Source organism: Electrophorus electricus, chromosome 12, assembly GCF_013358815.1.
Source record: "Electrophorus electricus isolate fEleEle1 chromosome 12, fEleEle1.pri, whole genome shotgun sequence".
In the NCBI taxonomy this organism is placed as follows: Eukaryota; Metazoa; Chordata; class Actinopteri; order Gymnotiformes; family Gymnotidae; genus Electrophorus; species Electrophorus electricus.
In genome coordinates this window covers 9378109-9404363 of record NC_049546.1, presented here as the reverse complement: position 1 = coordinate 9404363, position 26255 = coordinate 9378109, and the positions used below count along the sequence as shown (strand labels likewise).

Genomic DNA, 26255 nt, shown 5'->3' with positions numbered 1-26255 from the left:
GCTTTACTGGAAGCCTTTAAAGAGTTTCAAAGCACTCAAGTCCAAAAATTAATGCAGAAGACAAATAGAAAGCCAGTGGTAGTGTTTATTTAGATGTCAAGTTTAAGGGGACTGTACATTATGAAATGTAGAAAGATACCACTGGAGTCAGTTCCATTAAAAAAAAATTAAAAAAACTTTGATTACCTACTGTACAAAATATGGTTTCAAGCATAAGAGCAGTCCTACAGGACTGCATTAAAAATATACATGGCGCACTAGATTTCACCATATCCCCCTCTGAAGGCTATGATGTCTGTTATTGAGTTACAAGAATATGCAACATTTCAAGACTGTACACTCTTAAGAGTCTGGAAAGTGAGCATAAGAATCCAGGCAGGTTTAATTGAACACCAGCTTCTCAGGTGGATCAATGAGAGACACTTGATGGTACCTACAGGAAAATGAACACAAGTTGTTCAAAACAGGATTTGAGTTTACAGAATATGTAAGTGCAGATCAGATGCAGTTCAACATACTTTGAGCTCTTGTATTTCTCCCTGACAGACTGCTGTGCATGCTGAGCAGCACTGAGGTAGGTCTGATGTAGATCTTGGATGCATGGCATGAGGTCATCCAACACATAGCCCGTCATATCAGCAAAAGCCTTTGACTAAAGCACAAAGGCATAGCCAGTAAGAACTACTGAAGGGTACATCTTAAAAGTACTAACTAATAATGCACATTTGATTAAGTTGAATCAATGTAGCCATTTTACAGCTTACCCATGAATCCCCTGTAATAGTGAAGTTTGCCAAAATAAAGGCTGCAGCAGCTGTTTGAGATGGAAGGTACTTCAGGAAAGGGTCCGAATCCACCAAACTCAATTCTCCAAGGAACTGGGGGGGGGGGGTGCACCAAAACTTAGCTTGTTAAAGAGATATATACATTTTGAAGTGACTTCACTCACCATTGACAAGCTCTCCACTCTGTTGCTGACACTCTGCCAGAGGAAGTATTGCGTGAGAAATTGGTTGATCGTTGGTGCCGCAAGATCAAATGAGAGAACTTTTAGCACCAAATGCTCCATTCTTAACACTTGTTTCTTTGTATAGGTGTCATCAGTGATGTAAACAAATTCTGCCACCTCTGGAGGGTAGATCTCCTCAAATTTCCTGCAGTGGAACAGTTACTGGTCAATGGAGCCAACTGAGTTGCAGAGGCAGACAGGCAAAAAGAAGGCAAACTTACGAAGCCAGCAGCATGGCTGCTGTGCCTACAAGCTGCAGCTTTCCCCTCAGCACAGACATGGCAGATAAGAAGCGATCAATGTAGTTCACAGCCAGGTGAAGCGTTTCATTCTGGAGCTTGTACTCCTCGCCCACCTCCACCAGCCAGTCTACCAGAATGGCCCGCATGCTGCTTGTGATGTCAGGCTGCTTCTTCATGTAGCCTGCCTTTGGCCTGCACTTAAGCTACAAAGCAAAAAAGGTACAGAAGAACAATGACATCTTCACAGGTATATGTTCCCTATAGCACATGCTTTCGTATTCAATACCACTCAACATACCTCCATCTCCCTCAAGTGAGTGTGAATTTCATCAGCATAATCAGTAACTTCATTTACATTTGCAAGCTTCTCCTCACCCTCAATCACTGACATATCCATGGGAGAATCTAGGAGAGGACATTAGGAAATAACCATAGCTGCATATACTTTTCTGTGAGCATGTTGGGCACTTGAGACCCAATTACATACCAGAACTGAGATCCATAGGCAAGTCAATCGTAGCAAGCGGCTGCCTTAACCGTGTTACAGTTGGGTTCAGTGGTAGTGGAGAGCAATCCATGGTGTCTTTTTTGGTGGATAATTGTTTCTTAGAGCAGGCACCATCAGGTTCATCAACATGAATCTGAAAGGCAGATTGTTGAACTGGGGGTTTCTCGCCATAGCTTCTGGAAGCGTCTTCTGACTTGCAAGCCACTGCTTGAGGTACAGAAACCTAGAAGTGAACATTTAAAAATAAATAAAACCCAAACAAGACAATCAAGCATAGAATACAAAAAGTAGAACTAGATTCAGCAAGTTAAGCTGCAACAAGTCACCCAAATTGGGATCCGAATTGACCTCCACCTAGTAGTTATCAGATGGGTTCATGATTAAATTACAAGTCACAATACACGTCACAAATGTTCAAACAGATAGGCTCACTGCAGTAATTTAAGGCCAATAAATTTCACTGCAGCCAATAAAATGGCGGCTACGTAGAAGGGAATATAATCGGGCATTTAAAAACGGGTTAGCTAGCTACCCAGTCGAGGTTCAAGGACGATCTAACGTGGCTTGTTAGTACAGCAATAAACAGATTTCGGTGACAACACGTGAACGAAAGTTATGTCTTCTTATGGCTAAACAGAGTTGGCTAATACTAGCAGCCATACACTTGCGAGACCAACGTTAGCCAAAAGCTAATGCAGAGTCGATTTAGGAAAGTTAGTTATAATTGGCTAGTCACACACTAGTGGAGATTCTTTGAAGAGATCCGATTTACAACTCCACCATTTATTTAGATGTTCATGCATAACACGAGATTAACGTTTGTCTGTGAACCCAACCATGCCGCGTAAGGTGAAGCAGCTAGCAAGCTAGCCAACAACCAACCTGTTTTGTGCCGCGCAGAACTGGGTGTCGGCGTGAATTGTTCTCCAGAGCCCCCAGAACAGTTCTGTTTGCTGGTTTAGGGTTAACATTTTCCTGATTTTCAAGTCTGAACTTATTTGCACCACGTAACCTTGCAAGCATGTTTTCTTGGCTTTGGTATTCAGTTTCCAACCCACCAACCGCGCTTCCTTGACTGAGTGATGACATTCCAAATCAATTGAACAACAACAAAAAAACAAAAACAAAAAAAAAATCGCCCTGCAAAAAGATCGCTGGTTAGTAATGAATTGGTAACCGGAGAAAGCAAATAACTAGGTTAGTTAGCATCAAACCAACATACCAGGGATTTACAGATGTGCGCTGTTGCTAGCCAGACAAAATAAGCCTACTGGCAGCGTTTTACGAATAGGTCAGACGTAAATAATGCAAAACAAAACCGAAAATATTGCCTAATCTACACTTAAAATACCATTTTGCACGCAAATCCTCAACACGCCATGGCTATCATAAAACCCAAGCACCACATTTCACAACTGGGACCACTACCTTGTTTTTCAGACCGTGCTATGATATTGTTGCTGGCGCAGTTCAAGTAGCCCGCGACTATTGAAACTATCCAATCAGAATTTAGCAATGCCATGCGTCATTACTATCTACGGCAATCTCGAATGGCCATACTTAATCACAAACGCGTTACGCAAACCGTTGGGAATTCGAAGAGTTCACTTCATTGGCTTGAAAAAAATTTAAAACTGAAATGATGAAGAGGTAAGGTATGATTAAGCGATACAAAATAAACACAATATTTATATTTTCAATTTCTTGAAGCATTTATAGATTAATTTTTCTCCTCCCACTCTCTCTCTAGACACACAAATACACTGTGTACTATAGTAAAAGCTGTAGATACTTCAAACTATTGAACATTTTTGGACGCTTGGAAGAGTTTGGAACATTTTAGGTTAATTCACATAAACCCACAAAACCCACACCTGACCGATTTAATTAATTTATTAGACTATAAATACAAGTTGTATTATACAAAGGAAACTCTGGGAAAAAAAACAATAACAATAAAAAAGACAGTATTAGTATATTAGTATCCCATGATCATTACATCATTACAAGAAAACTATGATAGTTTTATTAAAGATTTGTTGCTTTTATGCATGAAAGTATGCTGCTATGGAAAAAATTGGCCTATTAAAGAAAAAAGTAAAAAATAAAAAGGTGAAAATAGCCAACTTTCTTTTGCTTTGCTTTTCCTAAGCATCATTGAAAAAATCAATCAGAGAATTCAGATCATAGTTATCTAATATTTCAAGGAGCTGTGAAACCTTAGTTTTGACATTTTGTCCTTTAAATTTGAACTTGTCAATGAAGAGGTCAGTTATCATTCCTGTGGGCAGACAAAACTGGGTCAATCAATCAATTAATCTGAAAGACAGTAAAGTTATAAAGTCATAAAATCAATCAATCAATCAATCAATCAATCAATCTATCTATCTATCTATCTATCTATCTATCTATCTATCTATCTATCTATCTATCATATTTATTTAAAAATTATTTAAAAGTTACAGTGGAAAAGTCATACACGTGATATAGTAATAATATGAATTTCTACTAATATAATTTGGTATTTAATAGATTATGTAAATGTAAGGACTGCATAGTGTACAAGGGCCCTGCTTACCATATAGTCTTTCAAGGTGGGCAGGCTGTTTCTTGTATTCTTCTAGGAGACGAGCAGACTCATCAAGTATACTGCGATATTCTGGAATAAGGAAATCTGCATTTCCTTCATGTACTTGCAGCTCCTGTAAAACACACGCATGCACGTACACAATATATTGTACATCCAGTAAGCTTGAATTAGGCATAAACACTGGTTTTAGAAAACCTCACCTCAACACTTAAATTCTTACCTTCAAAGCATCAATAAGCTGAACCTTTTTGGCCAGTAGCAGCTGATACTCAAGCTTAGGATGAATCATTTTCAGTGTATGGCTTACTGAGTCTTCATTCACCTCTAAAATAAGCCAAATAGATACAAGTTTACAGTGGCAAATTCTGTAAACTGATAACAAGATAGCTATATTATTTAGCCATAAAACAACATAAAAACAAACACCCCCCATTGTTTTGATATTGGGAATCTGAATGTAGGTGAATATAAACTGTGAATCCTGTGAATATAAACTCACCATAGGAAATGTTCAGATTGATTTTGCGTTTGGTAGCCTCCTTAGAGAGGACATCCTTGAGTATGGATATAGTCGAAATGTTATCTGATCTGAAGTTCCCTTCACCTTTGCTGAAAAAAGCCATTAAAAACCTCTACAGTTACATAAAATTATGTTCATACACTAATTACCGAATTGCAAATTTACACAGACAAAGTGTTAAGTCTCCATCCACTGCTGTAACAAGTGTACTTGAACACACTTTCATTTTTCTGCATGCTTAACACAAAAATTGGCCATAATTTAATAAATTCTATTATCTTGATAGCAAAGCCCCTGGTCTCACCAGTAGATGGCTTCAAGCTGTGTTCCCAGAAAGGTGTTTTGAAAATAATAAGTGATGTTTTCCCCTGCAGGGGTTTTCTCTGGCACCTCAGGCAGGCAGAACACGACCCACGAGTGGATCTCCGCAAAGCTGAACTGGCCCACCAGCCTCAGGATGTTCATGGGTCTGGATACAAGAAGCATCGATAAAAGGAAATTCACTGTAATCAGCGTTACAGTATTGATTTATTTAATAAAATCACCTGTCCTGGTTGATGCTATGGGTCCTCTGGTGGAGGGACAGTGGCTTGATCTGGTACTGACGCACTTGGCAGGTTTTGGGCTGTAGCCGAGGGGTTATGTAGGCCTGAAGTGTACCATACTGACCCTCAATTGACCTCACCTGGAAATCAAAGTAAACTTAAGAGAAATTCATATGATGGCATTGGAAAATCCTTCAGCATGATGTGGAAGGGATGGGAAGTTCAGCAAACAGAACTGAATTGAGCTAAATAGAAAAACAGGCATCTGCCATTCAGTCCCATTGTGTGATGTTGTGAACGAGGCTTTTTGCTTACTGTAATGGAAAGAGGGCTGCTATATGAAGCAGGAGCTAGTCATGAACCTGCATGTTGATCTCCAGAAGATCACATTCTCCTCTAAGCACACCGATAGACCCAACAACAGATGAAATAGTCGCATTGTGTATATCTGAGGGGGCCTTTAACCAACAACACTGGTGGCTCTATCGTACATGAGCCACTTAATTCCACTTAATCCTGTTTTTTAAATTAAATTTAAGACAAGAAGCATTGCTCTCCTTTCAAGTATGATGATCATTATCAGTTACCTTCAGTTCCAATCTTGTGGTATTCGCCTGGCATCTGTAGGTGGCAAGGAGGAAATTCCCATTTGGCTATAGAGGAAAGTGTGGCAGACAGGAATGCTGATTTGAATTCTTCTTGCTTTATTGCAGTGTCACAAGGTTTGGGTTTGCTCTGTGGTGCTGCCACGATTAGTCCCTCCCAGCTTCCATCTTCCATGTTTTCCCTGTCGTGTGTATTTTAGTTCCATGCTATAGTTTCGTTTTTTTCCGCCCCTCGTTTGATTGCTTACACCTGTCCCTCATTTCTACCTTGTTAAGTTCATGTATTTAAACCCTGTTGTGTTCCCTGTGTCTTGGTTGTTCATTGTTTATTTGAATGGTTGTGTTTCTTTGAATCTGTGCATTTATGCTTATTTGAATGCGTGTGCTAGGTTGATTGTGTTTGATTGGTTTAATGTCTGAATGTTTTTGAAAGCCCATCTCTGTACCCCATAAGTTTGTACTCCGTGTGTCTTAGCCTTCGTGTTTCTTAGCCCCGAGTTTTTCCTTGTATGTGTTATAGCTCGTTTCTCCTGTTTTGCTTTCGTGTGTTTTGGTTGATCATGTATCCCCATGCTCTTCGTGTTGGTAATATGACCCTGGACTACTACAACGACTCTGATTTTGGATTTGCCCATAATAAATCTTGCTCTCTCGCTGGGTCCTTGTTAGGCTGTTCATTCTGTAATGGTGAGCGGTGAGGAGGCGGACGTATGTGCAGAGAACAGCGAGCTTTATTATGGGCAAATCCAAAATCAGAGTCGTCGTCGTAGTAGTCCAGGGTCATAAGGTAGAAACGAGGGACAGGGAAAACAAAACTATGGCATGGAACTAGAATACACAAGACAGGGAAAATATGGAAGAGGGAAGCTGGGAGGAACTAATTGTGACAGGTGCATTATGAATGATTGAGCACACAGCTGTGAAGTTTTACCTCTGAATCACATTCACTGAAGCTAACCACTGCAGAGTTCTTATCCACATCCAGTAGGTCTATAGGGACATCACTCTGAGTACAAAAACAAATGTATCAAAAATATTACACCAATGGGACTCACATAACTTGCCAATAACACCAAATGTATAACTAAGATGTTGTAAAAAAAAGTTTTTGGTTTTTTTTATGTTCATTTAAGAGAGACCATAAAGGTACCATTTCACACCCATTTGAAGTTCAGTTAAGCTATCTAAGGCTCTCCTCTCTGACTTTTCTGAGATTCTTGTGTGCTCTGACCTTTATGATCTCTTTCTGGGCCTTTCTGAATGGCTGGGCACTCTGACCTGGAGTAGCAGGTTATCAATGGCAGTCTGCACCTCCAGTGTGAGGGTGTAGCTGGCATCGTCCTGGCACAGCGTGAACCTGTCATTGATGCTAAACAGGGGCACAGCGGACACGGCCGTGCTGGACTGAGCACTCTGCTGGTACTTCTCACGACCCTGCATGACCTTCACCTGCAGCTGCTCCAGCTCCGCCCTGCCAGCAATGTATACCTCAGCCTACCAGACAATGACAGATCCTTCCAGAAGTGATAGATAGGATGCACTCAATGTACATTTAACAGCAAATGGTACATTTTTAGGGAAGTTCAGGTTGTACTACATATAATGATGATATAATTTAAGTTATAAGATACCCAATAGAACCCTTGATTAGATTTTGATCATTTCTATTATTCATCCAGGAGCTGATTTCAATTTCTAACTTAATTCAAAGTCTAACTCTAATTATAGGCCTATGAATCAAATGTATAGAACTCATTTTTATGCAAATCACTCAGTTTACATAGTAATTGGCGCTAAAATGTCTTGCTATATGTATAAGTGTTTTGAAGCACTCCTGCTGCTGTTTGAATCCACAATGTAAGAGCTGTAATGTAAGAGCTGGGAACTGATCTGGCATGGCTGGCACGGAGTATGCACCCTACCTGAGTGCAGCTACCTTGGCCTGGGTCTCTCGGCTCATCTTAACTTCGTCGCCTGGCCCAGCCTCCATCTGCTGCGGCTCTGTGGTTAGGCCTGACACCCAACCTACCTCACAGGACACAGCACATCAGGAGCAGGGCATGAGGGCCAAGCTAGAGTATTTGTCCTCAAATGGTCAGGTCAGCTCTAAACAAACATGCCTGACAGTTCAGCTAAAACAAACAAACTGCTATTTTATGGCTGAGCAAAAACATTGCAAAGCCTCTGAGATGTGCTTGCTTACCTGTGTATGTTGCTGTTAGGATCTCATCATATGACTCCTTACCCACACATCCCCCCTGAATTGATGTGACACTTTCAGACAAAACCTTGTCAAGACATAGTAATACAGATTAGTGAGCACATAACATAGTCAGGCTGCTAAAGCAGATCTGAACTGGTTCCCATTTCTCTGCCACACATACATGCTCAAAACGTAGTGTTGGTTCATTGGAGCTGTCCAATCCATACACCTCTACTGTCCCGTCATCTCGACCAATCAGAATGTCTTTCACACCATCGCCAAAAATGTCAAACGTGTCGATGCACAACACACCTAGAAGGCCATGATGAGCAAGTAGTTGTCCTGAGCCTGATGAGCCTACAAATTGATTTTACGTTTTGAAACTATGGTAATATGTGTAAAACTACGAAAGAGTTTCATACCTCCTTTTTTCTTCTCATTATCCACCTCCCATTTAGAGACTGGAGCTGAACTGGTGAACTGCACCAGTCCTAGTTTCCCATCTGCAGTTCCATAAAGCACCTCCTCTCCATCCTTACCTAGACACGAAGGAAACATTAACACAAGCGTTGTTCCCAAGTATTACACATGCTTCAGATTTCCAGATTTCAGACATAAAAACACATTTATACAGGCAAAGCCATGATAGTGACAAACAAGTTCCATGCTGGAAACATAGTTTAATACACACCTCCATCTCTATTGTGAAGCCCTAGAACAGATGGGGGTCCAGGAACCTTAACATCATACAACAGCTCAGAGCCCTTTGAGGAATAACAGAGTAAGTGAGAGTCACTCAGATAAAGGCTCGAAACTGAAGTTCTTAATAATTTGCCAATTTATTATAATAAACTCAGCAACCACTTCATTGGAAACTTGCCTACACTCACTGACCTCTTCATTAGAGTACACCTATCTTATTAATACTTTATAGGTGTCCAATTACAGACTGTGGCCCACAATTTTCAAATTTGTCACCCATCCTCTACCCTCTTAATGATTGGTCACCACTTCTGACCAGATAATTTGAGTAGCGGATCGCAACATGGTAATGGCATGGTAGGGAGTGTTGAGCTGGTACAAGTTCAAGTTCATCAGGTATAGCTGTGGCTGGTGAGTGTAAGTGTATAACAAGGTCTGAACTAAACAAAAAAATTAAAAATACATAGATGAAAGAAGGACAACTTTGTTTCACAGGGAACGCTTCACCAGAAAACCCTTAAATATTTTAGAATTATTCATTATGGGTGCCTGTTAGGGCAAGTTTTGCAAAACGTTTAACTGGCTACACTGGCTATCATTTAAATGGCATATATATACATTTTGAACATAGGGCTTTATTACCTGTAGCATTCGAAGTATCCTGTCCTGGCAGGCTAGAACAGGCACTGTGCGGCCCACTCTCTCCACAGGTAAACACACTATGTCATTGATCTTGTCACCTGACAGATAATAGTCCTGGTCTTTGCAGTCATAGTAGTGGTTGTAAATGTAACTGGCACAGATAAAAAGGTCTGCCCCAGAAACATGCCTGCCAATGATTGTTTAAATGTCAATATTTGTGTCAGAGGCAATTCCACACTGAATTCTATGGCAAATGATGATGAAAGAATGCTAACTCACATGGCATTGATGCTTTCTGTTAGATTGGCCTCAAAGGAGAGGAACTGTTTGCCTTTTTTAGTGTAGCCTCTGACCTCAGAGCCAGAACACACAAAGATCTTCTCTTGTGGGGTGCCCAAAGCCCCACCCAGCTCCAGCCTAGAGATCTTCTGCCCTGGGAGACTTTTGAACACAGGCTGGAAAAAAAAAAAACATATTCAGGAAGGAATCTTTAATGCAAAGTACTGAGTGCTCATTGCAACATCTGACATAACCGAATATGATTGAGGAGAGTGAATGCATGGGTGCGGGATTTTAATACACACGACGGCCTCTCCCTTTTTCATCCCAAAGCAATTCACTACACCGTCGTGATCAGCCACAGCAACCTAAACGTAATACAGAACAAAGAACAACACGTGATATTTAAGGGAAATCTGAGATTAATAATTTTCTCATCGTCTAAATAGCTAACTCTATTGATCTGTTTTTTTTTCCGTAGGTTAAATAAAAAAAAGAAATGACCTTTTGTGTTGCTTTTCGTCCCACTGCAGGTAAAAGCTTCATAGTTTTCTGAGAAGTTACCCCAACCTTGGAAGAGAACGAGTGCAGTAGTATGTAACTAGTTAGTCAACTTTATTTCATCATTAGTTGCTCTGCAGTTGTATCTTGCAAACTCACAGTGCACACTAAAATCTTGCATGTGCGAATAGTTTTACCTGTAGATAATCAATATGGTTTAAATTAAGATCCATCTTCTTCCTTGAAAAAGCAGAATCCAGTTGCTTACTAACGTTATCGTAACCGGTAGCTTCAGAACGGCGTTGAGCTGCAGTCTGGCGATAGTTTATGCATTTACTGTTTTTGTTTACGAGTATAAAACAGAATGACACGTTGTCCCAAATGAGTGGATTAACTCGGGGATTACTTGGGTGTTGATGATGACTGTTCCTTGCAGGTCTGCTAGCTAGCTAGCTAGTTTAGACGCATCTAGCTAGCTAGGTAACTAGATAGCAAGTAAGCTAACTCGCTATTGATATAGCCAAGACAACTAGCTAGTTAGCTAGAGAGTTGTCCGTTTAGATATAATGAAATTCAGATTCGTACGACTAGTCTAGCAAAAAGGCTTGATAAAGCAAAAACTAAATTATTATTATTATCATCATTATTCACTAGCATGCAAACGCTTCCTCTAACACGCCATATTTGATAGTCACAGACACATACATGGTTTCCATGGAGACAAGATACGGTCAACTCAGACAACACTTGCTCTTGTGGGTTGGTTTTAAAGCACATTTTATGATAAAAGCCTAGAGAAAAGAATTAGGCCATTATGCACGATAATGCAAATTCATAATTTTTAATTGTATATTTTTTTAATCTTATGGTAAGGCTAAGCATTCATTAAACGTAAGGGACAAGGTGTTTTGTCACGTCATCATCAGACAAAAGGTTTTCGGCAGAGGGCTTTTTCTTGTATTTATTCGATGAGTGTTTTGTTAGTTCTGACATCTCACGAAACAAATTAACTTCTTGAGAGATGCCACAAAATTCATGACTATGTTAGTCTTAAAGATAACGCACCACAGCGTCTTGCTTCCTACCAAAACAATCATTACCTGTTTTGATATTCATTAGATTTTCCCCTCTGCACGTTGGGACTTGAGCTGCTGAGAATGAAGGCATGCACGTGTGCGCGCTTGCACGTTAACCAGTGGATAAATCAGGGGAGTGAATGTCCTTCAGCGACAGGGGGAAGGGAGGGGTCAGCAGCTGTAGTGAGAGGCTTTCAACAAGCAACATAATTCTCATTCTGCATGCAGCATAAACGACACAAGACCAGGGTCCTCGAGGATAAGAATTCAATAGGTTTCAAGGTGAAATTCACTGAAGGCTGTCATGACTGTCCGAGACAGTTCCAAATGCTAAAACCTAGAATGTTACATATCAAATTGCATGCCTGGAGAACCCCATGAAAATGCCTGGCCCAAAGCGGTTCCTGCTGGCCTCCACCTCTATGCTCCTTCAAGTGGGATGGGGCTGGAACTTGACTGTGTGTCTGGGGCTTCTTGCACTTCTCCTGCTTCTGATGGGGGGTTTTGCTGTGGGCCTTACTCAAGCAGTCGAGAAACCCGGTGGGCGGCAGCTCCTTCCAGCTTTGCCGCTCTTTAAGAGATCCTCACTTCGGATCCTGCAGGAGTCAGGAGTTGTGAGGATGGCAGTGAATGAGACACACAGAGAATTCCATAGATTGCTGTCATTGCCAAGAGAGGCACTTGACAAAAGTGGAACTCTCACTGGACTCTTTAATTATTTGGAGGGACTGGAAAAATTGGGTAAGGTTCTGTGATTACTTCCAACTGTAAACCAGATAGCAAGTCTAACATGGGCAAGATTTTGAATTTGACTTTTTAAAAATGTGCATTTCATTGTGTGCATTTTCTGTCACAGTGATCTCTTAGACTCTGGCCTAATGTACTAGGATTTCTTCCATGAAGATCCCCAAGCACTATTATAATTTGCTCTGGACAAGAGTGACTGGGCATGATGAATTCTGTATGAGTGTCTGATGAATACGGAATACTGAATTTAATTTAATTTATGAAGGAAGTGGTCTAAGAATTCATAGTTTCACATGATATATTTAATTAAATTAAGGAAAAGCCTAATTTTATGAGATGATTACAGTATATATCCAAATGAACATGGCTTTAAATTGAAATGATACTTTTGCCTTTTAAGTGTAGTTCCATAAACAGTAATATTATCATTTATAAGAAGTTTGGTTATGTGTTCTTTTTACATAATATCCTTCATAGGCCTTGACAGCTATATGCATTATTTTCAGACTTCACAGGACATGTATCTAGATCTGTACAGATTTTGCAGTACACAGTCTGCCATATTACCATATTGATATACATGTTATGTATATCAATTAATGAAATGTGGATATAGAGGAAGTATAAATGTTAGAGTATGAAACAAGAATGAATTATTCCAGATGGCAGACAGGCGTAAATGAAAGATTCTCTCACTAGGTTTGTCTGTATTTAACATTATTTTTTACCACACAAGTTTTATTACTAGTAATATTTTCATCATAATTTTTCAGCTTCTGAAGTGCTTGGCTGTAACATGTTAATAATAGTGTCTTTTTCTGCTATTCTTGTTACCTATCTAAATGTTTGTAAATTTACCTTTACTTTTCCATCATTGTTTTAGTAATTATTAGTTATTAGTGTTGAATCCAATAAAATTTTATTGTCCTGGACAGCATTTTAGTCAGTAACTTTTTGTTGTTGTTAAATAAATATGTTTAAAACTGTGTTAAATAAATATAACTTGACTATTAACCTAAACAACACAGAACCATTTTTGTTGTCATTATACTCAATATGTCTTTTGTAAACCACATAGTCAGCAGCCTCAAAGTAAAGCAACATTATTCAGGGGTTTCTCCCTACATAAGGCATTATTTTAATTATTTATTTAATTTATCATACCAACCTTATTGCTAGTATATATTGTCATAATGATTTTGCTTGTAATGAATCATATGATTTTCAAACTTAATTAAATGACTTGATAGGGTTTAACACAGAATTTATACTGTAACATAGGCTAACAAATAAAACTAGTGTATATCAGAATTGTTGAGTATAACTATTGTATAACAGAATTGTTGTGGCTACATGCCTTTTGGTGAACATACTCTCTTCTTGTCTATTGCATATTTAGTAGTATTTAGTAGTCTGCAGCAACAAAACATCTAAACTTGATTTCTTCTTGCCTAATTAAGTTAAAGAGCCCTGAAAGCCATTCATGCATACCTGACAAAGGCAGATGTTCCTATGAGAGGGATCAATTGTCTGTTTCAAGAGGTCAAAGATTATTGAATTTTTAAAGGTGAATAGCTTATTTCTTTATCTTTTCATGTGTCTGTGTCACGATACAGCCCCCCCGAACGTCTCCTTGTGTGTGTGTGTGTGTGTGTGTTTGTCAATGTGGCCACGCCCTCCCTGTGTCTCACACCTGCTCCTCATTGTGTTATTAGTATACGTGTATAAATGTCTATCGTTTACGTGTCTGTGTTGTTGGTGTTTGATCCCATTAGCCTGCATGCTACTTCATGCATGTTATATGTGAATAAACGTATGTTTCTGTTCAACGTGACTCGTCCCCACATCCTGCTTAGCCTCCTCCTGTCACAGAAACACAGACTGCCGAAGGATGCCTGGGATGAAAGGCAAAAAAAGGAAGAGTAAGAAAAGATGTGAATGCCCTCCCACAGCCCCCGCAGGGAAGCCCTCTGTACTCATGGGCACACTCCTGACTCCCACAGCAGGGGAGGAGGCCACTGGGGGACTTTGGGGGGGCCCTGATTGTGGTCCAGGTACGTACTCGGCAGAGTCATACAGAATCACGTCGGACGTCCGGGACTGGTGCAATGATATCCATTACTCTGAGCCGGACTCCGCGGGGTCCTACTACCCCGAGAGACCTTCAGTCATCCTGGCCTCTCTCCACACTCCCACAACAGGGGAGGAGGCCACTGGATGATGGGGGCCCTGAGTATGGTCCATGGTCAGACTCTCCAGAGTCTCACAGACCCCAGCCAGACTACAAGGCTCGGCACTCGGAGGTATGTCCTACGACTTCAACATGGACTGCTACAAGGGTTACGGGGACTATGGAGATAGAGGGGAGTGTGGTGACATCAGTCTGTGGTTGGACTTGGACTCCAACTATACGGAGGATCCGCCACTGGAGGTGGAGGAGGTCCTTTATGGGGATCCTCCCAATGACAGTGACATTCAGTCTACCGTCTCAAAGAACGACGAGCCTCCAGCACCTAAGATACCGCCCAAGGTTCTGCCCAGGAGGTATCGATTAGGTGCAAGAAAGCCATCCTGTGCGAAATGCCTAGAGGCGACTTCGTCCGAGGAGGAAACTCCCTTCACTAGGGCACACAGCCCTGGAACTCGTGCGCCCGTCCCGAAGCCTCACAAAGGGACAAAGAGGCGGCACCAGTGCCCACCCCAGAGACGGGCTAGGTGGCTGGGGCGTCTGCTGAGGTGGCCACCCCCCCAAATCGATGAGGGGCGATTCCCCACATGCAGGTTGGACTTCAGCCCAACTGACAACTGGGGAACAGCCCGGGGCTCTTGCCGACATACCTGGACTCGTTAATTTGTTAAATAATGTTGTCCCCGTCCCAGTCACTGTGTCTGTCCATGTCACATTAATCGTGCCAGTCGTTTTGTCCCTTTTGGTGTCTGTGCCTGTGCCGGTTAGTGTGTCCGTCCGTCATCTTGGTCCCTGTCCTTCCCCCCTCTGTCCTGCTCGCGCTGACCCATGTCGGGTCGTTCGGTCCTCTGGCCTCGCCCTGTGGCGTTGGTCTCAGGGCCGCAGCCCGATAAGCTGGCGTTGTGCAGTTGGGGAGGGGCTCTGTCACGGTACGGCCCCTCCCCCCGAACGTCTCCTAGTGTGTGTGTTCGTCAATGTGGCCACGCCCTCCCTGTGTCTCACACCTGCTCTTCATTGTGTTATTAGTATACGTGTATAAATGTCTATCGTTTACGTGTCTGTGTTGTTGGTGTTTGATCCCATTAGCCTGTGTGCTACGTCATGCATGTTATATGTGAATAAACGTATGTTTCTGTTCAACATGACTCGTCCCCGCATCCTGCTTAGCCTCCTCCTGTCAGTCTGTGAATTTATGTGACACTTTGTGTATGTACATTCAGATGTGTTTTATGATGTAATGTTCAAAGTAAGTGGAATGCTTAGGAATTCTGTTAGTTAGTATGTGAACAAGGAGTGGTGCCATATCCTCTTTGTCCAAAAGATTAATGTGTGTGTGTGTGTGTTTGGGGGTGGGGGGTGGGGTGAGGTGGTAATGTGTTATTTAGCTATTACGTATATAGTCAATATTTAACAATAAAACTTAACACCACACTGTGAAGTTAGTTATCATATTCCATGGTTAGGAAAAGACTTTACAAATAGTGAAGGAATCCAGTTTGTCAAAGATGGAGATAAAAGGGTATTTTATGTTATATTGTAATATGAGTCTTATATCCTATCGACAGGAATTAATCTATTTGCAGCCTTTAGATGAAATATTCCACTAATTCGTTATTGATAACCCTTAGGGGTGTGGGATAGTGGTGCTGGTGGGCGTGGATCGGAGTTGTAATTTAAAACTTTCCTCAGATCATCTTCTGCGTTCAGAGCTGTCCCCTCGCTCACTGGTGAGAGAAAAGCTGCATCAACAGGTAACCTATGTTTTCTTCATTAGGTTAATAAATACTGAAATACTTCATTCAAACGAAATACAAATGCATAAGTAGGTCCATACTGTTTGATTAATTTAAACAATTTAATTGCGAGATTAACCATTGTTTTAAATTCTAGATTTGACCTGTTGTTGGATTGTATTTGACGTTAGCGCATCAGCACACATGGTAAGAGCATGGCAGACAGCCTCAGTTGTATCGGTTTTCAAGTTAAACGTTTTCACATGATAAAACCACTAGAGAGAGAGAGAGAGAGAGAGAGAGAGAGAGAGAGAGAGAGAGAGAGAGAGAGAGATGCAGCAGTGAGGGGATCTGTTAACTGGATGAACGATTATTCCGTGAAAGCGCATCCGTTATGATTTTGACATATGACAGAGATCAGCAATATTAGAGAAAAACGTGCTGCTGCCACATTCAGTGATCTTGAACTTTCAAAGGTTTTATTTTAAACTGTCCGCAGATTGTTTGAGATTTAGCTAATGCTCCCAATCTCACAAATGTTACAGGTCTCTTTTGGCATAGTTACAGTTGTCATGGAGTTGTCCGTGTTATGGTTGATTGGATTACGGTATATTAGACATGTAATTAGACTCTGGTACAACACAGATTCGGTTAGCGGCTTGGCATCAGACTCGTGGAGCTGGCGGAACACATCTATCTTTTAATATGCGTGTCTGCAAGGATTAGCCATACTAGGTCGGTTATGCTGTGCCTTACCGTTCTTTAATGCTCCAAGACTAGTATGCCGAGTCGCAAACCTGTGAAATATAACTATATTTTCTAAATATATTCTTTTAACAAACGCTATTTTTACAAGTGTTTTAAAGAAGAATTGGATTCCATGACAACACAGGGTGTATTAGTAAAGATTATTTTACTTGAGTGTTGAAATGTCTCATAAGCAACGCGTACATTGGTTGTACAGTGGATGCATTCAGATAAGCTCAACTTTATTACACGCTCCCTCCTACATTATGAAGTCAGAGAAAAAAAGAAGTAATTTCAGTACTGACATCCTAGAAACAGGCTAGGAATACACCTGGGGCCTGTTTATTTATTTAAAAGTATGGCTAGATTTATGAACACTCCCACCTCTCTTGCCAGTGCAAAATGCTTAACAAAAGAAATAAGTTTGTAACAAGCAAAACAATGCAAAGATGTACTGTATTATTATATGATAAAGATAAAAAAAAAAAAGTAAACTGAGAAGAGCTGCTGTAATGCATGCTCTATGGTCATGGAGAGAACAGATGGGTCTAAAATGGGCTGAACTGCACTGCTGCCCATACATTTTCTACTGTTGTAGTAATCAAGGTATGTTTGGTCCTACAGGCTTACAGAGGGAGTGTGAAACCCTTTGTGCACTTCAATGCAAAGAAGGATGCTGACATCTTACGCAAAGCCATGAAAGGCTTAGGTGAGTCAGCATTGTTTTGGCCGGTCGCCTGGCTAACTTGTTCTGTCGGGCTGATTCTTCAATTCTGCATTCTGATTAGCTTGGACAGAACATTTAATCATGAAAGTATATTGTTTTTACTTGACCTTCTCTCTGTCTCATATGCCTTTTTGTCATTTTTGCTAGTGAATATGTGAGATGAGAAAAACGCAGTGAATGTGAAATGTGAAAGTATAGTTTATTATATGTGTATATTACCTTACACAACTAAGAGCAAAAGAGGCCAGATGGAAACTGAAGATGTAATCATGATCTCTATCTGCAGGGTGTGGTAATTAATAACATTGTGGAGATAAAGTGACAGGCTAATTGCTAATTGCTAATTGCACAGCTTTGCACATTTCCTTAATGACACAGTAAAACCTAAAAATGGTTGATTCTAAGGCAGGTCTAGAGAGTTTTCACATTTTCAAAAATATGTACTGCTTGCTACTTGGGGATTAATTGTTGGCATTACAACTCCCTAAATAAAGTGTAACAATGTGTAGATGGATAGTTGAAGTGCATAGTTACAAGTGTGTCATGCTGACAGGAGCTAATGGCTTATCAGTACACAATTCATTACTCCACTGCCTTTTCTAAAGGTGTGAAGTGCTGTGTATGGTTTTAATGTGCAGGCACTGATGAAGATGCCATCCTCATGCTCTTAACTGCTCGCAACAACGAGCAAAGACAAGAGATCAAAGCAGCCTATAAGAAAGCCCATGGGAAGGTGAGACACAGTCACAGTGCTCTGCTCCTCTCAGTGTCTGGAGACTTTAGGTTGTTAGATGCAATTTACATCTCAGCTATGGGCTCTGAAATGTATGATTTTCCCTGTAAGTAAAACATCACCCTAAGTTTTAACTTCTGGGTCGCATTTACAGTGTTTAAGTGTTGCTTATGGTGCAGGATGATGACTGTTGAATGTTATACCCCATTAGTGTGTGTGCTTGCACACATTTACAGACATTATTTGTATTGTATGTATTACACATGCTTGAGATTGCCAGATAAAATAAGAATTTGCAGATTAAGTCAATTTCAGTCCTCCTGCTCTGTCCACACTAGTGACTGGTGAATCCAGGGGAAGGGTGCTCCATCCACACAGCTCCTGGACCAAGGCTCTATTCAAACAATTCTGTTAATAACTATATATTATCTCAACATACCTTTATACCTCTACACCTCTCTCTGTGTCTGTCTCTCTCTGCCTTTCTTTCTCTCTTCCTATCTCTATAGGACCTGGTGAAGGAGCTAAAGTCAGAGCTGGGTGGGAAGTTTGAGGACCTTGTTGTGGCTCTGATGTCTCCCCCTCATGTATACGATGCATATGAACTCCATAAGGCCATCAAGGTTCCATTACAGCTCCCTGACTCCTGCTATGATGCCTGGATAACTTTTGATAACACGATTTACTATTTTTTAAAAATATATTTTGTCATGTAATACAGGGAGCTGGTACTGATGATAAAGTTCTGATTGAGATCCTGGCCTCCAGGACACCTGATCAGATAAAGGAGATAATCAAAACATACAAGAAAGGTAATCACTACTCTGTCTGTGGAAAATAATGGCTGATCCTGTTGCTCCTGCAGCTCGTATTTCTTCTAAATGAAACTGAGAAGTGCAAAAGGCTTTAGCTTGTTAATTAATGACCTAAGAACTATAATGCCAAGTTTACTCAATTGAAGATGAATGTTTGAGAATGTGTTAATCATTATGGCCTCTCAGAGATGTGATGACGAATGTTATCATAAGCTGATACAGTGACCTTAGTTGGAAGTTGCTGTTTTCAAATACACACTATGACCTTTGTATGTATGACTTTTGCGTATGGCTGTGGATGTTTGTGGCATATAGCAAATGTAGGCACTAGCTGTATGCATTGCAATCTGGTCCTTATGTTTCATCTAAGCCAGACACTGGAGAAGGAGAACCCATCCTTCATATAAGACAATGGTATATATGACAGGAAACACTCTTAGAACTGAACCCTTGCAATTTGGCTAACTGGTTCCTTTTAGCCATTGTCTGAAGTCATTAAAGCTATAGTCTGTGCAAAGTGTCAGCAATAATCTGTTCTGTTCTCATGTTCCTGAACTAGAACACGGATCTAAGCTGGAGAAAGACATCATGGGAGACACCTCTGGACATTACCAGAGGCTGCTGATTATCCTTCTCCAGGTAAAAGATAGGACTGGGCTGTGTTTTGTGTGGTGGCTGCCAAGCACTTACAATTTGTCCATATCTAAAAGGTCATTCATCTGATCCTAGCTGTTCATTGTGTCCAAAGGCTGACCATCTATCCCCCAGTTGGTTAACACTTTGACTCAGGGAGAAGCATCAAAAGCAATTAAAAATGGCTGTAAATAAAAATGGTGTTCAAAAACATAGAAAGAATTTCTGAAAAAATAAGTGGAATGTGAAGTTAAAGAGTGGGATTTGCAGTGAGGTCATGTAGAAAGACAGTCCAAATGGAAAGATGGGTGATGAAAGGTGACCTTCTAAAACAATGAGAGCCATCTTCTTGGAGTGATAACCTGAGCATCTGTGATGTCACTCCTACGTGATTAAAACTGGTCTTAAAGTGGAGGTAGAGTGAGGATTAAATGCACCTGGGGCATGTGCAGCCGATAACTCGATACCTGAGGTCGATGGGGTAGGGAAAACTCATCAGCTCTGTCTCAGGAAATGGTAGGCTGATATCAGATATAATGTGTTTGTGTTCCTCCATACAGGGTGAGAGGGAGGAGGGTGTGGACGAGAGCAGAGTGGATAAAGATGCCAAGGTAAATGATCAGACCCCATGCTTATACCCACATTTACATCTGTTTTTGTTATTTTTTTCACCTAGAATACAAGTGCATGGGCATGAGGGACTCAATCCTAGATTAGGGGCCTAATTCAATATGCAGGATTTATTTCTTAGCCAGCTTAAAGCATAGCGCTATCTAACACTGGATTTTCTGTCTGGTGGATCACTTTTTATCGGGTTACATCACCATGACAACTTATGCTGCACGCCTGAAGTGCTCCAGAGCAAGCTGAATCGTAAACAGTCCTTGGACCAATCATCTGTCAGATTTCCTGGTGTCCCACATTTAGCAGTATACTGTGGAAATTGCCTCACTATTCCTTGAAACTCTGCATTTATAGGAGTACAAATAGTGTTATCGGCACTTTGCCGAGGTCTTCAGAGAATGCCAAATATTTTGGCAAAGGTTGGCCCTCTGCTGTCAATTTTAGGCTTTTTTTTTCCACTCACAAGTGGGTAAATAATTTTATAGTTGGATATTATTTTTTACCATTTACACTAATAAGTTTATTTAGTCTTTGTCAGGGGACTAAAGTGAAAGAAGCTGTGCTCTGGGTTAATAAACACTAGGAAATTGCAGAAAACACTGCCTGGGAAACACAGGCTAGGCAACAATGAACATGGGCAAGTCTACACAACACAATGATGTAATGAGTCTGGGATTTACTAAATGTGCTGATGATGAGATGGGGAATAAACAGCAGGTGTCAGTACTCAGGGGAGGCAGAGCTTTGGAGCTGGTACTGATGGGCAGACCCGTGACAGTTTACGTTGCTGGTATTGGGGGTGCTGAGGCGGACCCGTGACAGTCTTCATGCTATTGGGGTTGCAACTTAAGAATCATTTTGAAAAGATGCATGCTATAAACCTCAGTTAGAGCCAGTGCATTATACATGTTAAATTACATGTGTATTAATTATCTTCAACATTATGTCCAAATCTAGCCTACACATTATCACAATCTGCAATTTTGCCTTTTGCTGCTCTAACTGTTTATGGCTACTGGTATTATTCACATTTACATGGTAGGTTAGATTTCCTCTGCTAAAAAGGAAAAGTGTAAAAGTCAGGTTTACATTATTATTGGTTGTTCTCCATAACTGCCAGGCTTCTGTGTGCACATGTGTGGGGATTAATCAGTCATAATCATTTTACAAAGCATGCTCAACTTGGCCAGGGTTCCTGAGTAAGTGTAAACCTTTTGTAATCCATATCACCTGCAGATAGATAATGAGACTCTTCTTTTAGGTTTTACTGGTTTCTGTACTGGTTATTTAAACCAGCATTGGCACACTATCATGCAGATGTAAAAAGGTCCTGGACGGTTTGCAGAAGAAAGAGGTTGAGGTTCAGATGAGCTGTGATAAGCCTCCAAGACAAACATCAGTTCCTAAGTGTATGAGATGTGCAAAGGTCATGAACTGAATAGGGAGTGGGGGTGGGAAATCCCTTCAATTATTGCTTTAGTTTGTCATAGAATGTGGACATGACCAGTTTAAAGTACACAGAGGTAGTGTGATGTTCAGGTGTGAGTTGCAGACCATAGGCCTGTTTGTGTGTGTGTTTGTTGATCACATTGCAGGAGTTGTATGCTGCTGGTGCGGAGAAGTTTGGCACGGACGAAGACAAGTTCATCAACATCCTCGGCAATAGGAGCCATGAGCACCTGAAGAAAGGTTAATGTGTGCGTGTGCATATGCGTGTGTTTGATTACTGTGCTATCACATTTATGTTGTTTAAAAGGTGTAAGCACTAGTATTGTTTAAATGGTTGAAGCACTGTACAAATTTTGTTTCTTATAAAATTATTTCTAAACTTCCTCTTAGTGTTTGATGCATATAAAAAAATAGCTGGCAATGACATTGAAGAGAGCATTTGTGGGGAGTGTACCGGGAACCTTGAGGTAGCACTTTTAGCAGTGGGTAAGTCCAAAAAGAGAAAGGAAATAATACAAATAATCTTTTTCAAAAAGTAGACTTGAATGAATGAATCAGAATATTTATTCACTTTGGTGTCAGAATCTAATGGCATGATACATTTAAACTGCATTGGGTTTCAACACTTCAGTCACTTTAGTTCACTCTGTATGAAACTCAAATGAATTGTGGGAAATGTGAAATTAATAGTGGGAGATGTGAAATTAATTGTGTCCCCAGTGAAATGTGCCAAGAGCGTACCAGGCTATTTTGCTGAATGTCTCCGTGAATCCACCAGGGTATGAAAAACAACTGAATAAAAGACACTGGCACAGTGCTGAACATTACTATTAGCTATTTAATAATTACTTTCATGTTTGATTTGACTGCTTGCGTTCTCAGCGTGCTGGCACTGATGATGAAACACTGATAAGGATCATGGTGTCCAGGAGTGAGGAGGACATGCTGGACATCAGAGCCAGCTACAAGAAAATGTATGGAGAATCGCTGTACCGTAATATACAGGCAGGTGTAAAACACACACACACACACACACGCACACACACACACACACACACACACACACACACACACACACACACACACACACACACACGAGTGAGAATTAATGTGGGAAACTCAGTAAGCATCTCAGAGCAGGAATTCTGTTGTAGGGTCAGTTTAACTGATTTTGTACCATCCATTCAGCACTATGGAGTAAATATAAAACTCACCCAGAAACAGCCACCTCAACCTACAACTGCACATATGATCCCTGACTCTCTACTATGGAGGTCTGCAGAGGAGTCTCTGCAGCAGAGAAGTCTGATGACACAGACTTACATACCTATGCATGTAGTTGTGTGTCTGACTGTGTACTTTTCTCTTTGTGTTTAGGAGGACACTGATGGAGATTATGGGAAGGCTCTGCTGTATCTCTGTGGTGGAGATGATTAACTGTGCTGTTTATTCACTTATTGGTTTGGTTATATCAACTCCTGATTGCTATTGCTATTTATTCATACCCTGATGAACATTCTTTCTTACAGGAAAGTTATTTTATATGTTTTATATTAGCTACATGAGCAAGTTTCACTCAAACTGCAGAAGAGTTTTCTTTCAGTTTTACTTTTATGTGTTTATGATTATCAGCAACTAAGGAAGCCTGCAGAGGCTTCTGTAACATCTTCAGCAAGGTTTATAAATGTATTATGTGTGATGTTTTGTGTATTTATTTGAAATAAACATTTCTGTCATTACTTTTTTTACTCCCGATGTCAGAAGGGCCACTTTGCTAAGGCATTTGTTTACCAGTAGATGGTGTAATTGTAGCAGCTCAGTCCTGTTTGCAGACCTGGTGAAGGGAGGACCTAAACCAGACTAAACCTATAATAAAAATATTTTTTCCACCTGTTTCAACGAAAGCCCCATTACAAACATTACAATCTTGAATCCTAATATTACTAGTTATTTGATGAGACTCTTCAATGGTCTTTGCAAACACACTAGCTGGGTTGACTAGACATTTAGGACTTTTTATAGTCAATGTTTCCGATCCTGAAAACAAGCAATTGCAGTTTGAGCATAGTAAATATAAAAGAATGCACAGTAGTCTTAATGAAAAGAGTCATTACAAATCTTTGTTTCTATGAATATCATGATTCTGAACATCTAAAGTCATTTAATGTCTTTATTAATTCCATGGGCTACAAACTAACAGACTAAAAATGGTTTAATCAAACATATTCATCATGACCATGTGACCAGACTGGTCCTAACAAGTCCTAATCTGAGAATGAGATTCTGCTACAGTTTGATCTGAATGCACTTATTTCATGTTCTGAGTGCATTACTACTTGTGCAGGCATGTGCACTTTCAAACCCTAAATCTGCTCGCTAAACCTTTATCACGGCATTCTTAGTGTAAAATCTGTAGAAAACCCCCAATATTATATCGTCTAATATCTTTTCAATTCTTCTGCCAATCAAAAGGCAGGGTAGCAAGGTGGAATATCAGACCACCTCAGTCCACATGAAAAAAGATCAACAGGTTCCTTCCACCTGGAACTAAAATATAGGAACTAAAAGATTCCCGCGGAGCAACATGTGCGTGCAGAAAGCGTTTGAATTATACTTAGAAGTTAAAGTCAGAAGAGAACAGTATGTGGCACTGATTGCACCCAAAAGCACTCATTCACAGAAATCACTGCCTATAGGTTATCACTTTGTTGTGCCAGTGTAAGGAACATTTTGTAAAACACTTCACTATCTGATTTCAATTCTGGTTTAATCCCGAAAAGCCCACTGTTGTGACAGTGAGCAAAGAGTATCTAAGGTTTTCAGTATAATTCAATGACGGACCTATAAACCACAAACAAAAGCCTTAAAGGAGGATGAAGACTGAATATGTGTAATTATCACCTCTAATGGAGTGATTATAGAGATGTGTGTCATTATAGAAAAGCATGTCAATATTTTGAAACTGAGGTACTTTCATAAATAGGTGTGTAGCTTGTGATTGAATGAATGCACAGTTTGATCAGTGAATTAAATGTAAGGTGCATGGAGAGCTCACGTGAGGTACATGTTCGGGACCTTTAAAACGATTCACATGCAGTATGTGGCCAGCCTTGCCACGGTCAGCAGAAGATTCACCGCATTCTTATACTGGGCAGAGTTATGCAGTACCGACTACACTTATAACATGCTGGAATTAATCACTACTGTACTCTATCAACCTATTACATTCACTTCACTTTCACAGTTCATATCAAACCCTGTTGTTGTCTGTTTTACAGGTGGGTGTGTTTGAATAGTTGGACTGCAGAGTTCTAGGCTAATCTTATTCTGTGGAAAAAATTAAGAATGCACAAGTTTGTGGCAGACTTCCACATATCTGGTGAGACCACACTTGGGACCAACATAAATTGATCACAGTTGGAGACTAACAGAAAAGCTGCAGAAATAAATGCTCTGAAGAATAGTGCAAGGTTCCTTATGGAAAATGAAGAGTTGCTGGTTTAAATCCTTGACTGAGCATTATACATTTGTTTTATACACTATTTTACATATATCAACAAACTAAACCAGCGCTACTAACCCACTGAAGAAGAACAGCATTATATGAGTGTAATGGTGGAGAAGCAGGCAGTACAGCATTGGCAGCAGTTTGAACCTTATGTTTGGTCCTAACAGGTTGGGTCCTACACGTGCAGGATAGTTATGAGCCTGAGGGAACATGCCTTTCTTTGCCAACATGATCCACATTCCAAAGTAAAGTTTGCACCCTGCAGTCGTGATATAATGACTGTACATAGGGCCATTAAGGCTTAGCACCATGCTGATGCATTTTTTCAGTCTCCATCTGTGCTGCAGAATTATAAAATGCCATTACCTTTTTGCGGTAACACTGCAAAAATGATTTCACCTTCAGCTGTGTGTGTGTGTGTGTGTGTGTGTCTGTGTATGTGTGTGTGTATGATATTCATGTGTTTGCATACTCCCCAAATCCAACCAGTAGAATGCATTTTAGGAGTTTGTGTCACTTTAGTTAGCTACACTTCAATGAACGTTATTTTACAATGTTCAAAACAATAATTTACTGCATTATGACAGCATATTGAAACCTCTATGTTGTTCTGAAAGTTCTGGCCATATTACAGAAAGTAAAATGATCAGCATGGCACCCAGCCAGAAAACACACACACACACACACACACACACACACACACACACACACACACACACGCTCCAGTCAGCTTTCACAACAATTGCCTTGCACCATTCAGCTTCCGAAACTACTCCCTTCTCCCCAGTTCCAAATTTTCTACTTATTGATCATCATGTTCACTATATTTAAATCGCACAGGTGCCAAACTCCAGCACTCTGCATTTAGCAAAGTTGCTGCTTCCTCATCGCTGCTTCTGCTCAAGCCTACAGCTCATCTTCCACACCTT

At 40.5% G+C, this 26255-nt stretch overlaps 3 protein-coding genes across 3 annotated transcripts; 1 reads left to right on the top strand and 2 right to left on the bottom strand.

Annotated features, from left to right (window-relative positions):
* Window positions 1-71: 71 nt before the first annotated feature.
* On the bottom strand, window positions 72-3550 carry ccna2 (cyclin A2). Its single transcript, XM_026999375.2, has 9 exons — window positions 2982-3550; window positions 2642-2899; window positions 1739-1982; window positions 1550-1656; window positions 1231-1454; window positions 950-1154; window positions 765-878; window positions 519-652; window positions 72-433 (listed from the first exon to the last, which is right to left on the bottom strand). The coding sequence occupies exons 2-9, from the start codon at window positions 2846-2848 to the stop codon at window positions 382-384; spliced, it is 1287 nt and encodes a 428-aa protein (XP_026855176.2). The 5' UTR covers window positions 2849-2899; window positions 2982-3550; the 3' UTR covers window positions 72-381.
* Window positions 3551-3636: 86 nt separating this feature from the next.
* bbs7 (Bardet-Biedl syndrome 7) lies at window positions 3637-11035 on the bottom strand. The gene is made up of 19 exons (XM_026999374.2): window positions 10544-11035; window positions 10350-10415; window positions 10151-10213; window positions 9846-10021; window positions 9567-9753; window positions 8914-8986; window positions 8645-8761; window positions 8404-8534; window positions 8223-8307; window positions 7942-8044; window positions 7298-7490; window positions 6951-7025; window positions 6002-6067; window positions 5415-5554; window positions 5174-5338; window positions 4849-4958; window positions 4570-4673; window positions 4338-4461; window positions 3637-4040 (listed from the first exon to the last, which is right to left on the bottom strand). The coding sequence occupies exons 1-19, from the start codon at window positions 10577-10579 to the stop codon at window positions 3907-3909; spliced, it is 2148 nt and encodes a 715-aa protein (XP_026855175.1). The 5' UTR covers window positions 10580-11035; the 3' UTR covers window positions 3637-3906.
* Window positions 11036-16079: 5044 nt separating this feature from the next.
* anxa5a (annexin A5a) lies at window positions 16080-23557 on the top strand. Its single transcript, XM_026999395.2, has 13 exons — window positions 16080-16108; window positions 16248-16297; window positions 17462-17546; window positions 18203-18297; window positions 18807-18920; window positions 19019-19109; window positions 19672-19751; window positions 20306-20356; window positions 21965-22058; window positions 22209-22304; window positions 22539-22597; window positions 22701-22823; window positions 23196-23557. Exons 2-13 carry the CDS (start codon window positions 16295-16297, stop codon window positions 23253-23255), a joined length of 951 nt encoding a protein of 316 aa, XP_026855196.1. The 5' UTR covers window positions 16080-16108; window positions 16248-16294; the 3' UTR covers window positions 23256-23557.
* The last annotated feature ends 2698 nt before the right edge of the window (window positions 23558-26255 follow it).